Source organism: Spermophilus citellus (assembly GCF_964194105.1).
Source record: "Spermophilus citellus genome assembly, chromosome: 7".
Classification (NCBI taxonomy): Eukaryota; Metazoa; Chordata; class Mammalia; order Rodentia; family Sciuridae; genus Spermophilus; species Spermophilus citellus.
Window position 1 is genome coordinate 47,926,323 of NC_138188.1, and position 15,916 is coordinate 47,942,238.

General features: G+C 40.0%; 1 protein-coding gene across 3 annotated transcripts in view; it reads right to left on the minus strand.

Annotated features, from left to right (window-relative positions):
* Positions 1–1,634: 1,634 nt before the first annotated feature.
* RSRC1 (arginine and serine rich coiled-coil 1) overlaps positions 1,635–15,916 on the minus strand; it is a 391,757-nt gene continuing 377,475 nt past the window's right edge. For all 3 annotated transcript variants that reach the window (XM_081301564.1, XM_081301562.1, XM_081301563.1), the window contains exons 8-10: positions 9,530–9,636; positions 2,531–2,680; positions 1,635–1,967 (exon numbers count right to left, since the gene is read on the minus strand). In XM_081301564.1, the coding sequence (XP_081157690.1) occupies positions 1,875–1,967; positions 2,531–2,680; positions 9,530–9,636 (350 nt within the window). In that variant the 3' untranslated portion in view covers positions 1,635–1,874. The remainder of the gene's footprint in view (positions 1,968–2,530; positions 2,681–9,529; positions 9,637–15,916) is intronic.

Genomic DNA, 15,916 nt, shown 5'->3' on the forward strand with positions numbered 1-15,916 from the left:
ACCAGAAATGGTTTCTTTTATAACTTTATTTTATCCATTTTTTTTATGTGGTGCTGAGGATTGAACCCGGTGTCTCACATGTGCTAGGTGAGTGCTTTACCACTGAGCCTCAAGCCCAGCCCAGAAACGGTTTCTTCCTCCATCTTCCTGAGAGCACACTTGGTGGCCATAAGAAAGAAGCCAGTTGCATTATTAGCACCTGTCATTTCAATAGGAAATCAGTGTTTCAAAGAACACTTTTGGTCTCCTGTAAGTGCAAACTGCTGTCATTACTCAAGCAGCTTGACTGGGATTGTTGTGTTTCACAGCTCATTACGCTGGTGCAGGAGGAGGCCAGGAAGCATCACCTCGCTGACTTTGGCTGGCTGGCAGCCGTCTGTGAAGTCTCTCACTGAACTTCGCTTGTGTGGTCACACTGTGGTTTTATATAGAAATGCAGGTGAATGAAGTTAATAAGATATCAAATGACAGAGGGATTTGAGTTCCTGCAGGGACCAAGTTTAGTTCATTTAAAATTAAAAAAAAAAAATTGAATTTCTATTCTTCATGAAAAACTTAGCTTTAAAATATAAATCTATTGCAGATTAAGCTACTGTATCTGGGGTTCTTGTCACAGGAACAACACTGGTATTTTCACTATTTTATAGATGAGGAACATCTGGCATACTGAGAAAAGCATCTATCCCAGTTGTTGGAGACTCACTAGGGAACCAAGAGATGGTCCATATTCTTGCCCAGACAACCAAATTACACTTGCCAAGACTTTTACAATTTACAAATTGTGCAAAGAATGAAATACAAAATACCTCAGAAACTATAACCTCTTTAGGAACTAAACATTTTTGTGTCTGTATTAAAACCCCCACACACCTGGCATCACATCGGACACTTTTTCATTTTCAATAGATGACAATTTTAGTAGTTCTAGAAATACTAAAAAGATGGTATCAAAATGTTCCACACATTGGATACCCTCCCCCAAGTAATCTCTATGCTTGCCCAGTACAGATGCTAGTCATCACAGAGACCGAATGAGAGTGGGACTAGAATTCTGAGCCCAGTGGGGAAGGAAGACCACTCTGCAAGACCAGACCAGAAGTGCTTCCTCTGGTACTGGCACCTGGGACTGCGATCTACTTTGCAGAGTCAGAGCCTCGCCCAGGCAGCACTCAGCCTTTCTCCTCCACGGGGAACAGCAGTGGTCAGGGAGGACCGGAGTGGGAGCTTTTGCTTAGTTTTCTCAGAAACGCATTCCCTGCAGAGGCCCATAGCCAAGTGGTTAGGTCCACATAAGCAAAGGGCTTCTGTAAGGCTGAGCTGGGGTCTGCTCTAGGGTAAAAAGGGGTACCAATAGAAGCTGATATCTAGCCCAAAACCATCACTTCATTTAATTGTCAAGAAACTCTTAAAAATAAACATGTTATTCCTTTAAGTATAACATGTTTATTTTGCTCAGACTGTTTAGGGTGCATTTTGTTGTGTCTAAAAATTTTCAGTAGGGGATAAGAAGAGATTCACAGATGGAATCTCAAATTTACAGCATATAATTTGATTCTTATATACACATAATCAATATTGGGTCATTACACACACAACATTTTCACACTGCATTAACAAACACTACTGAGCATGAGTTATTTTAATACTGATGTTTTTATGATTAGTTTTATTAACAGTACAACATTTTCATGCATTATGAAATTTCACAATATTTGATTCAGTTGAAATCAACAAATATTCAAACCCACACGAGAAAGAATGAAATGAGATTACCTTTTCATATAAACAGTTAAGTTCTAAGAGTAAAAGTTAATATTGGGATTTAAAAACATAAATTTCCAATGCTACTGTCAATTCAATCATAGGTGTACTGCTCAGGCCACAGGACTGCCCATTAGTCGTTCCTGTCGGAGAGCAATTAATCTCTTGAACCACTTTTCCTCAGCTTCTGCTTTCTCTATAAACAACTGAAATAGAAAAGGGAAAGGAAAGTGTTACTGCCAACCAATTACTTTGACCACACATGAACCTTTGTGGAAGACCTCTCTCAGCACAGGTCTGAGTACTGTTTAGCCCCAGAACTACTTCATTAAAGTCCATCTGTTGGGAATGAATAACGTTCAGAAGGTCTTGAGAGGACTAATGCTGGCTAACAAGTTGTACCTCCAGTGTGAGTTCCTCTGTCACAGAGATAGCCACACACCACACCTGTGACTCGCTCACAGCCAAAGGAGGGACTACGGCTCAGCCAGAACTAGGAACTTCAGCCTCTTTATTAAAATGCTCTTCTTTTCACCTGTTTCTTAAGCACAACATACTTCCAGAAGTCGGGCCACATGAGCTGCCCATGCCAGATTCAAATCCGTACCACAAGCCCCAGGGCTGGAGACTAGCTGCCTACGCTTAGCAAAGACGACTCAGGAACCCATGTCCTCCAATGGCTATCTTGGTGAAGAATAAAAGGACACCAGTCTGGACTGACTTCAGCTAACTAGACTTCAATGGACACCCCCAGGCTCTAGGGTCTTACATTTGGATGAGCCAGAGAGTTGTCGTCTTGGTACTTGATAGCAGTGGGGATGGCAGGGTCTACTTCCCGTTCAGCACTGGGTGGGTCAGCAACTACTGATGCTGGGCCTGCCGTTGAAGTCGCATGTGTCACTTCACTAGGCTCCACCACCTGGAAGACGCAGCACATGTTGATTTAGACAAGAGCTTTAACAATATTTCCAATGGTGAGTAACTGCTGTCTCCTTTAAGATGCTATTCATGCCCAAAAGGTCCTACATTACTGAATGAGAAGCAATTATTCCTTAAAACAAATTCAAAAATGTGGAAGAAATGCTTACTATTTCTGATGATCAGCATATTTAAAAAAACTGGTGCTTATCAGCCTATGCTACTGAAATATCTTATCTGTCATGTATCTATCTATCCTGTGTCTAAATTCTAATAAATAAGCAGGCAACAAACTGCCAGTATTACTTGACCTTTTTAGCCATAAATATGCAAAACCAAAGGTTCTCTCTAAAACACAAATTTAACCTATTCAGACATGATTCCATATCACAAAATTCACCCATCTAAAGTGCATAACGTGATGGCTTTTGGCATATCCATACTATTATCACACACAACTTGACAGAATTTTCACCATACCCTTCCGCCTGACATGTTAACAACCATCCCCCTCCTTCCACCTTCTCATTCCTCTGTAGCCAAATAATCTACCTTCTCTATTGATCTGTATTCTGGATATTCCATCTTCCATTGTATGGATCTATCAGATTTTATTTATTCATTCATATCTTGATAGACTCATAGCCTATCTTTTAAGGTTACTTAAGATGTTTAAAATATAAAAAGGTTTTGAAGAAAAGTACATCATATCTTGGTAAGAAATAAAGCCATAATCTATTACATCATCTTGCAAACTAAAGACAATTCTTTCCACACTGACTGATTGTTCACCAAGTGCCATAAACTATGCCATGTGCAGTGGACATAAATATTAGAGAATCAGCGTTGCTGCCTTGAGGGAATCAGCCATGTGGTGCTTAGTCAGTAAGCTCTAACTCCGTCCTCCCTGGAAAGGCGGTGACCAGGGAGGTGACTGGTCAGCATCAGGTAGCAAGAATAATATTCAATCAGAATTGCCTATTGTTTCCAATTTCCATTTTCTTCTGGCTTTTTGTTTTTGGTACTGGGGATTGAACCTTAAAATATTTTACCAGTGAGCCTTTTTTTTTTTTTTTAAATCTTGAGATAGGGTTTTGCTAAGTTGCTTAGGGGCTTGCCAAAGTGCCCAGGCTGTCCTTGAATGTGCGATCCTCCTGCCTCAGCCTCCCAAGTCCCTGGGATTACAGGCATGTGCTACTACACCTGACTGTTTTTGACTTACCTACTTTTAATCATTCACTTTTCTGAATGAAGCATAAAGTAGATGTCACTGGGAAACATGTCCAGTGAATGGACTGTGTATGAAGTAGCTAATCCTTTCTCAGATATTATTTACCTTAGGATTGGAGACCTGTCTACTTACCTGCACTGGGGAGCACTGCCAACTGGGAAGCACTGGGCACACAGAGAGAACAAGATAGATATGCCCCTGGCCTGACTGCAGGTCACATGCTGTTGTGGAGTTGGCAGATTACAAACATATACACCAGCATAAAGACATATTCCAGAGTGCAGTGCTTCCTGTCAGGGTATCTTCAAGGGGTTGGCACTGAGAATGGGGACCAGGGAGAGCTTCTACTTTAGACTGGGGGGCAGGGGATGCCATTTCTTAGGAGGCACAGTTCAAGACCTGAGAGTGAGATGGAACCAGACATGGGAGGAGGGAGTGCTTTGGCCAGAGGAAATAGTGAGTGCCCTGTGAGAAGGAGACAGAAAGGAGTCTTGAGGGCAGTACACAGTGGGAAAAGAGACAGTGAACACTGTAGTCAGGATGAGGAATATGCCACCACTCCACAGGCTGTTGCTTCCAGGGCCACAGCAGGAAACTGGTTCTAGGCGGAGAGCTGGGCTTTCCTTCTGGTTCCTTCCCTCAGGGTCGCCAGGTTGTGCAGCCTGCCATGTGATGCCCAGGCACTGAGCTTCATGCATCTGCTTAAACTGCTGCTAGTGGTGGGAAGGCACACCTGACAGCAGTTGTTCTGTGGCAGTCAGGGACAGAAGTCAACTCCTGATGCCAAGATCCTCATAAAGTATTTTACTCAATTAAAAACAGGGCATTTACTTTTATGACAGTGGAAGCTGGGCCATGTTCACGGTAGAGATTAACGCTCTAGAAGACAAAAGGACCCTGACGGCAGATCTCTGGGCAGTCATCAAGGTGTCCAGGAACCCTTACTTTTCAAATCCGGAGGTCTTTATGAATACTACATCAAACAATGAATGATACTATGTTTATCACAATGTTACTTACAGATATTTAAGGACATGTTTATTAAATCTGACTTAGTTAAAAGTACACTGAAGAGGTTGGGGATATAGCTCAATCGGTGGAGTGCTTGCCTTGCATGCACAGGCCCTGGGTTCAATCCCTAGGACCATACACACACAAAAAAAAAGTACACTGAAGCTGGGACAGTGGTGCACTCCTGTAATCCCAAGGGCTTAGGAGGCTGAAGCAGGAGGATAGCGAGTTCAAAGCTAGCTTCAGCAATTTATCGAGGCCCTAAGCAACGGAAAGTGACTCTGTCTAAATAAAATTTAAAAAGGAGTTAAGGATGTGGCTCAGTGGTTAAGAGCCCCTGCATTCAATCCCTGTTGTGGGGGGGAGCACAGGGTGGGGGCGGGGGGGGGGGTGGTTAGAACCAGCCTAGGTGTCCATCAACAGATGAATGGATAAAGAAAAAATGTATATATGCACAATGTAATTTTACACAGCCACAAGAAGAATAAAATTATGTTATTTTCAGGAAAACAGATAAACCTAGAGATCATAATTTTGAACAAAATAAGTCAATCAGAAAAGTTGTAAGTTTTCTCTCATATGTGAAAGCTAGAAGGAAAAAAAAAGTGGGGGAGGGAGGAAGGCCATGAAATTAGGAGACCAATAATTCTATCTGTAGGATAGAATTCAGGCTTTGGGGAGGGGAGATACTGGGGAGTAAAACTGGATCAATGAATATGACATGCAGGAATGAATATGCCACAATGAAACCCATCATTCTGCAAAATAAATATGCACCAATAAAAAAAATAGAGACAAGCTGGGCACAGTGGAACATGTCTGTAATCACAGTGACTCTGCAGGCTGAGGCAGGAGGATCTAAAGTTGAAAACTAGCCTTAGCAACTTAGTGAGCCCTGAGAAATTTGGACTGCATCTCAAAATAAAAAATAAAAAGGGCTGGGGATGAGGCTCAGTATTTAAGTGTCCTGGATTCAATCCCAGTACAAAAAACAACAACAAAAAAGACAACTTTAGAGAAACATGGAAAATATAGATGCCATCAGCACCCCAACACTCACATGATATTACCAGAGAACTGCAGAGAAGGCACAAGGAAAAATATTCAAAGAAATAATAACTGCAACTTTCCAGAATTTATTGAAGAATAATAAATTCAGGTATGTTATAGTGCAAATTTATAATTAATTCTAGGTATGTCAACAAATTCAAATTAGAGTAACCACAAAGAGACCCACCGACATGTTATAGTAAAAATACTGGAAGTTGAAGACAAGAAGAAAATCTTGAGAGCAGCAGGAGGAAAGTGTCACTTACAAGGGATCCCCACAACAGTAAGGCAGACTTCTCAACTGAATTAGTGGGTACCGAAGTAATCAGACAGTGTGTCCAAAGTACCCAGCCAGGAGTGATGACCAAGAGCTCTGTATCTAACATCACTACTATTCAACAGCAGAGGTAGAAAATAAAGGCATTCTCAGAATAAAATTGAGAGCCTTCCAGCAGACCCAACATACAAAAAATATAAAGGAATTTCTTTAGGCTGAAAGCAAGTGACCACAGGTGACCACCTGAGTCCACATGAGAGCAAAAACATACAAAGCTATACTATAGGGGACTCTTGCAATGAGCAGATTTTAGGCCCCAGAGCAAGTACGCAGGAGAGGTGACCGTGAAGTGACAGTGTGTCCACTTTCTACCACTGTGTGCACACCGCAGCATCATATATATCTGAAACATTCACAGTGAGGTTCTTTAGAAGTCTCGGTTTGGCAGCTCTTACAGTTTGGAATGAACACCTGCACTCCCTGCTACAGGTTTCAAACATTTCTATTCTTCCAAACACTGCGTCCAGGAGTTCATGGCTTTAATGATATCTTGACCCTCATACCACTGGGGATATCTAACCACAAAGCCCAGAGTTGTGCTTGGGGAAGGAAGTGTGGCAACCCAGCAAGGCGGGAGGTCAGCGCTTAGCCGTCTGTGTGGTCTGCGAGCTACAGAGTCTCCATGTAACATGGCTCAGCAATGCTCCCACCGCTGAGCTAATAGCTTCCATGCTGAACAGCCTAGATAAGAGGTGGAGTGCTGCTATTCTAGATGCCATATTCATGGAGCCCTGCTCTTCAAATGGAGAGACAAAACAGCCTATCGTATGTCAGGTTCATCTCATTCTGTGCTTGCCTGTGGGGTACATCAACAATTATCTCTGAGAAGTACATATAAACATACAAAGTGAAGCTCTCAAAGGCTAGAATCAGAACGTGGACATTATTATTTAACAACATGCAGTTAAAAAATGTGGGGATAATCATGAATAGCCTTTTTATTTAAGTGAAGAAAAATGTAGAAGAAAATTTTGCCTTGATTATAAAACCTCAAAATGGGTCCCAGGGAACTTCTGGATTTGGGTGACACTGCCACCTGGTGGTTCAGTTTGAAAAATTCGGCTTAACAAGGTACTTCAAGCTGAGGACAGAAGCCCACAGGGCCTCGGCTCTTGAGCCCCCTCTAGCGCACAGATGGGCTATCTGCCAGAGATAGGACCTGAGGCTTGAGTAACTGACACCAAACAGCAGTTTGGAAACAAGCTGTATCCTGGCTCCTAAAGTTAAGGATACATCAGGAACTATCAGATCCCCTGTCTACTCAGGCCAAAGAAACGCTTTCAGAAAGTTAAACTAGTTAGATAAACATGTCACAGGAGACACAGTGTCTGGAACGCTTTTGGTATCAGCTCCCTAGCTTGATTAGTGGAATTTGCCCAGCTTTAGAATGACTGTGCCAGCTGAGGGGCAGCCAGCACAGAGCAGCCTTCTTCAGAGACACGGACCTCACACCCATGAATTAACTGTCCACAAGAGGAATGAGTTGACAGCAGTCCTCAAAGTTATCTTGCCATGCACTAGGGACAGCCTGACATGTTCCCCATGATCTGCATCCATCCTTGAGGTCCTCACTTCTCTTTGCTAATCATCTCCTGATACACAATTCACCTTCTTGGGCACCTTGAATCCTTGGTAAACACTGCAGACATGAGCATTTCAGCTCTTTTTTAGATGCTACTGTTTGCCTATCACTGGTCTTCTGGTCATTTGGAAGTGTGGGCACTCAGCCGGATGGCTGAGACTCCAGACTGTACCTCCACCAAGGCAAATGCCATTCTGAGGCTTTCTGGTGTGTTCTCCTGTTGACACCACTTCTTACCTTTCAATGCACACTTTCCTGAAGGAGAGGCACTGAATTAAAAATAAGTTTAAAGTGAAATATTATTGGGTCAAATAGGAAAAAGTCATTTAGAAGAAAAGATAGTATATTAAATATAGAGGAGTAAACATTTCCATGAAGAGAAAATGCTAGCTGATTAGAACAGAGTCCAGTATGAACTGAGAAGTCAAGGGAGTTTCAGAAAACAGATACCAGAAGAGCAAATTTAAAAATAAATTACAGTAATTCTATTAGGACAGATGAAGGTCCTTAAAATATGCAAAAGTAAGGTGTTAAGTAAGATGCGTGTCCATTTCACAGTTGCAGGTTTAGGAGCTGCAACAGTTAATCACCAGAAGCCAAAGATGATCCACCCCTCGACAGCATGGGGACTGTGGCTCTGCAGCACCTGGCCCTGCGGGGGCACGCATGCCCAACTCACATCTTCTGGAGGGATGACTTTAAGAGTGTGTGGAAATAAAAACTTCCACCTCACCTGTGATGGCAAAGGTGCCCACCAGGTCAGGAAGAGTGAGATGGGAGGGCCTGACAGCCTGCAGACCAGCAGAGAAGCAGAGGCACCTTGCACTTTGGGTGGAATTTGAGTTGGCACAATGGTTTTGGCAGATAACTTTGGAAACATATTAAACAATATAACCTTAAATAAATAACTTCATCTTGAAAAATGTATTTTGAGGGGATAATAATGGATATTTGCAAACATGTATGTCATCTCTCTCTAAACATCACTAGTTAATTTCTAATATCAGAGGAAAAAAATGAATTATTACATTCATCATCAAGGTATTATACAGCTGTTAGTACATTTGCACACATGCACTATTTTAGAATAGGGGGTAGCCATATCTTCTTTATATTAACATTATTAAATACTATTTGTGTTTTCCAGAATCTTTTTCTAGTAAAGGACTGTAAATTTCTAAAACCATCCTTACTAATGAGAGAATGAATATATGGAAAACTCAACAGAAGCAAAATGTAGTTCAAAAGTCCTTTAACTGGAGCTGAATGAAGTACCTCAGGACAAAAAACAGATACGTGCTACTGTTGGGGTAATAGTTTTATGATTTAAAGTCTTTTCCTAACTTTTTCTGGGAATGTCAATTTAAAAAAAAGATGTATACATTTGAAAAGAAAACTGCTATGTTCATGAAATGCATATGACTGTTTTAGAACCATCTTCTAACATCTTTGTCTTCTTTGGTAAATTTAAAATACACATCAGATCCATTTGTGCTCTCTACTTCTGCATGGGCTAATCTTGCCCTGAATTCAGTGATTTACTCTGGCCCTCCTTAACCTGCCATAAGCAGCACTCACAGCCAACATTGAGGCCCTCCTGGGCTGGAGTCAGGCCAACTCAATGCTTGTGTGGGCTTACCTTTCTGATTTCCTTACTTGATCTGAATGTCTGCTGGATGAAAGAATCACTTTCGATGGCTTCAATTTCTTTCACTCGTTTCACTTGTTCTCCCAAGGTGGCTTGGTCTAGAAGAAAGGATTTAATATTAGTGTATTTTGGTGTAAGCTTGTCAATACTATACTTAAGCAATGCTCTTTCTTTCTATGAAGTAACTCTATTGGAAATTAATTTAACAAAGAAGGTGGAAGACATTTATAATGAAAACTAGAGAACACTGAAGAAAGAAACTGAAGAAACACAAGATGAAAAGACCTCCCACATTCATGGATGGGCAGAACTACTATTGTCAAAATGGCCAGACTACCAAAAGCAATATACAGATTTCTCATCAAAATACTAATGACATTCTTCACAGAACTAGAAAAATCAGTTCCAAAATTCATTTGGAAGAATAAGAGACCCAGAAAGTCAAAGCAATCCTGATCAAGAAGAGTGATATAGGAGGCATCCCAATACCTGATCTCAAATTATACTACAGAGCTATAATTACAAAAACAGCATGGTATTGGCCACCAAAACAGGCATGAAGACTAGTGGAACAGAAGTCGAAAACACACACAGAGACAGCCACCTGGTACTTGACAAAGGTGCCAAAAATATATGTTAGAGAAAATATAGGCTTTTAAACAAATGATGCTGGGAAACCTGGATATCCATATGTAGAAAAATGAAACTAGATCCCTATCTCTTACCTCACACAAAAGTCAAATGAAGGTCTACCAAAGATTTAGGAATTAGAGAAGAAATTCTGCAACTGCTAGAAGAAAACATGAGCTAAACAATTCAACATAGTGGCACAGGTGTTGATTTCCTTAGCAAGACCCCTAATGCTTAAGAAATAAAAACAAGAATTTAATTGAGTGGGACAGTATCAAATTAAAAGCTTCTGCACAGTAAAGGAAATGATAAATAATTTTTAAGAGAGAGCCTACAGAATGGGAGAAGATTTTTGCAAGCTAGTCTTCAGTTAGGGGATCAATGACCAGAATATATAAAACTTAAAGACTTAAAACACACACACACACACACACACACACACACACACACACACACACATACACACTCAAAATACCCACAATAATAAAATGGGCAAAAGAAGTAAACAGACACTTCTCAAAAGGAGAAACACAAATGGCCAACAAATGCATGAAAAAATGTTCAACATTCTTTTTTTTTTAAGATGGACACAATATCTTTATTTATTTTATTTATTTTTATGTGGTACTGAGGATCGAACCCAGAGCCTCACATGTGCAAAGCAAGTGCTCTACCACTGAGCTATAACACCACCCCTCAACATTCTTACCAGTTAGGGAAATGTATATCAAAACTACATTGAGATTTCATCTCACTCTAGTCATTTGTGGCAGCCATAATATAAATGCTGACAAGGATGTGGGGGAAGGGACACTCATACATTATTAGTGGGACTGCAGACTAGTACAGCCACTCTTGAAAGTGCATGGAAATTCCTCAAAAAAAAAAAAATTAGGAATGGAACCACTGTACGACCCAGATATCCCACTCTTTTGTATTTCTCTAAAAGAACTAAAATTAGCATACTATAGTGATATGGGCATATCAATATTTATAGCAGTGCAATTCACAACACCCAAGTTATGTAACCAGCCCAGGTGCCTGTCAGTGGATGAATGGATAAAGAAAATGAGGTATACATACACAATGGAGTTCTATTCGGCCATAAAGTAGGATGAAATTATGGCATTTTTTGGTAAATGAATGGAACTGGAGAACATCATGCTAAGAAAAAAAAAAAAACCAAACTGAGAAAATCAAAAGTCAAATGTTCTCTCTTATGTGGAAGCTAGATCAAAATAAAAAAAGAGAAAGTGGTGTTGTTGGTGGTGGGTTCATAAAGATAGAAGGAAGATCAGTGGATTAGGAGGAGATGGAGGGTGAAAGGACAGGAAAGAGAAAAAAATGCAGAATGAATTTGACAAAATTATGCTATGTGCATGTATAAATATACCACTGTGAATTCCATCTTTATGTATGGCTATAAAGCATCAATTAAAAACATACTGATCATTGTAATGTTTTGAGCAACTAATAAAAAAATTAAAAGAGAAAAGAAACATACTAATGAGTGCAAGGTAGATCAGTAGAATAGAGGAGGAGGAGGAGGGGGACAGAGGAGGGGAGGGACATACATGATTATGTCAAAATGAACCCAACTTTTATGTACAACTATAATGCACCAGTAAGAGCAAACAAATGAACAAGCAAAATAAACAGAAAGAAAAGAAAAAAATTAACTGGGTGAAAAAACATTATATTATAGTTAAGCTATAATAAGAACTTTTTCTCTTGAGACTTATGTCATGTTGTTACCCTTAAGTACCTTAGTTGGTATTGCTAACAGATAAGGACTTTGACAACAACCTATCTGTAGTATCATTTTCACACTTGGACATACTATAACACTTCCATGCAAAATGTGAATGACTGTCTAGCAGAGTCTTCACTCAGCTCATGTGGACTGGGGTACAAACAAGGAGTGTGCCCCTCACACCTTCAGTTCCTTTCTACTATATATAGTGTAACATGCTTCTCTTTCACAGCCACATACTGGTCCAAGGAACTGGATTGTGCCACACAATGTTCTGTATTGTGGATCTGATTGACTTTATCTCAAAGGATCATTTAACCTATTATGGAAAGCATTCAGGTTCAATTTCTTTTGGTAAAAAACATACTATGGGAGCCACAGCTTAAGTCCCCACATGTCCCACTAGCTGGTGCTTCTCCCACTCTTAGTGATGTTAAGATTGACCAGAGTTCGTCTAATCTTCTAGTGCTTCCCCTCCCTACTCCACTACGAATCAGACTCCTTATATCAGAGAAAACATTAGGCATTTGATTTTTTGAGTTTGGCTAACTTCACTTAGCATTATATTCTCCAACTCCATCCATTTACCTGCAAATGTCATGATTTTATTCTTTTCTTGCTGAGTAATATTCCATTGTGTATATATACTACAATTTCTTTATCCATTCATCTACTGAAGGGCATCTAGGTTGGTTCCACGCTTTAGCTGTTGTGAATTGTGGGGCAATAAACATTGATGTGGCTGTGTCCCTGTAGTATGCTGTTTTTAAGTCCTTTGGGTATAGACTGAGGAGTGGGATAGCCAGGTCAAATGTAGTTCTACTCTAAGTTTTCCAAGGAATCTCCATACTGCTTTCCATATTGGCTGCACCATTTTGTAATCCTACCAGCAATGTATAAGTGTACCTTTTCCCCCACATCCTCGCCAACACTTATTGTTGTTTGTATTCTTAATAGCTGCCCTTCTGACTGGAGTGAGATGAAATCTTAGAGTAGTTTGATTTGCATTTCTCTAATAGCTAGAGATGTTGAACATTTTTTCATATATTTGTTGGTTGATTGATTGTATATCACTTCTGAGAAGTGTCTGCTTAGTTACTTTGCCCATTTATTGATTGGGTTATTTGTTATTCTAGATAGGGCAAAGGGGAGGGAGGGGAAGGGAGAGAGCAAGGGGTGTAGAAAAGATGGTGGAATGAGATGGACATAATTACCCTAAGTACATGTATGAAGACATGAATGGTGTGAATATACTTTGTGTACAATCAGAGATATGAAAAACGTGCTCTCTATGTGTAATATGAATTGTAACACATTCTGCTGTCATATATAACAAATTAGAATAAAAATAAAATTAAAAAAAAAAAGATTGACCAGCCCGAGCCTCCACCATAAAATTCATCAAAATTTCACTTAATGGTTCCAGTAATGTCAATGTTTGGTTCTCAGATCAATTATTTCATTAGAGGCTGTAAAATGGTAGCTTTCTAATTCTAGTACTGTTCCTGCCTTTATCAGCTCTGACTCTTCTGTAATGAAGAGCTTATCCTATTTGGTGGCCCTGAAATACAGCCTATATAGAAAAGTCATAAAAGTCACAAGAAAGGCTTGATTCTTTCCCTTTTTTTAAAAAAATCAATTTTGGTCTGAACATGATCAAAAACAACCACTATGAATTCAGAATATTTATAGGCCCACTATATTTCAGTCCACAGTAAGTAGTTCCCTATGTTGGTGCTTGAAATGCTCCAAGTGGTGCCTGATCCCTGGTAGTTACAAGGTGTGGCAACACAACCCAGAATCCTCTTAATTTCTTGCCCCAGCCCTGAAATGAGCCATTGCTCTGAAGAGCCTGGACTCCTTTTGGTGGGGAATGACATTCAGAGACAATAACCTGGCATGGAGGGTGTCACTGCTACTGAACCACCATTGCTCCTGAGTCTTCCTAGGGGTGGGATAAGATATATACTTTTAAAGCAGAAGAATAAATGAGTTCATGCTGACACTGCCAACCAACCAAAGATCAGAGGATTCAGAGTCTTTTAGATTTACATATTTTTCTGCTACTCTAAAAATCTTAGGTCTTAATAACACAATTGAAAGTACTCATTTGTTTTTCCTTGTGAGTATGTATTAGTTTCAAATAATAAGATAATCATTGATACTGGCAACAGATTTATTAATACGGTATAATTTTCTTTGGCAATACTAGGGACTGAACCCAGGGCACTTCACCACTGGGCTACATTCCCAGTTTTTTTTTATTTTTTATTTGGAGACAGGGTCTCATTAAGTTGCTTAGGACCTTGCTAAGTTGCTGAGGCTGGCCTTGAACTTGTGATCCTTCTGCCTTAGCCCTCCCAATTCTTGCAATTATGCTAGAAATTTGATGTAGGTTCGTGTGTTTAATTTGTTTTGATTTTTTAGGTCTTGCTTGGTGATAATGGTTTTTTTAAAAGTATTTTTTAGTTGTGGTTGGACACAATGCCTTTATTTTATTTACTCATTTTTATGTGGTGCTGAGGATCGAAACCAGGGCCTCCCCTGTGCTAGGTGAGTGCTCTACCGCTGAGCTACAACCCCAGCCCCTAATGTTTGTTTTTTAATTGCAAAAAACAATAATGTTTAGTTCAAACTTAAAATATCATCATGCAGAGATCTAGGTTTCTTTTCATATTCCATAGCTCCACTCTCTCTCCAATCCATAGGTAATCATTGTTATTAAGTTTAAAATTATTTTTCCATTGTTTATTTCTGAAAATATAAGTATACTTTCTCTTCTTACTATACAAAATTTGTATACCACACACTCTTATATGTATAACTTTTTTCACTATAACTCTGTAGCAGCTTAGAGATGTCATCATTGTATTTTGCATCTGCGTAGCAACGTATTTTTATGGTAGTTTTTGCTACTAATGCCCAATTAACTGAGTCATTTCAAGTCTTTTGCTATCACAGTGCTTAATCAGCAGCCATGTGCATACATCATTTTCTATTTTTGAATCTTCTTGTTCATGTTATCTGGGCAGAAAAACTGCTAACACTCTCTCTGAGCTGATACGAATACATAGGAGCCATCGTATGCACAGCTAAATCACCTACCAATCTTGGGATTTAGGCTGCAAAGCAATACTTACATCTCAGTAGCTCTAAGCTGAGAAGGTTAAATGCTGCTATAGAGATCAACATAAAAAATAAGAAATTTGATAATCTAGGTTCAATAAGAATTAATATTTTCTTAAAAGTTTTTGTCTTAACTTCTGTCCAATCACAAATCATGATTTAGGCAGCTCCTTTGTAGTTGTGTCTGGTCTCTCCTCAGGTGGGGAGTTGTGCATGGCATGCTGGGATGCGGCTGCTGCAACCGATGCACCACCACTTAAAGACAGTGTTGTCTACACAACTGCAAGCTGGGCAAAGTGCCCAGAGGGCCAATGCTCTACACACTCAGGGCTTTCCCTGTGCACATGCTGAGCATGGGGATGAGGGCTCTGCCCGGCTCTGATCACTGCCAACACTCCCTTACCAGTGGTGGTTTTAAAATTTACCACACGGGTAGTGCTGTTGATATGACAGACAGGGCACCATTCCATCTGATGCTACTTCCTCATCAGTGTGAAAACAGCCTTTGCTTGGCTAGGTTCCGATTAGCTGTGCCATCAGGATTACTTCCCCATCACTGATTCCCAACCAAAAAACATTATTTCTGATCTCAGGATGATGTCTATGTATCAATTCAAGATGTGGACGTCTTGGATTTTTTCTCTAGCATACTCTCATCTGGATGTGCAACGCAACATCATTAGTATTTAATGTCAGAGGTGAACTCACAAAACTGTACTGATGTCTAAAGTTTGTAGTGTTTATGGCTTTAAATTTGGAAATATGACCATCTCCTAATAAATGTGTTGCCACAGAAGCTGTCCAAATGGCCAGTGTGCTTATTAAAACAGTAGTGCAGAAATCACAGAGGGAAGAAGGGGAAAGATTAG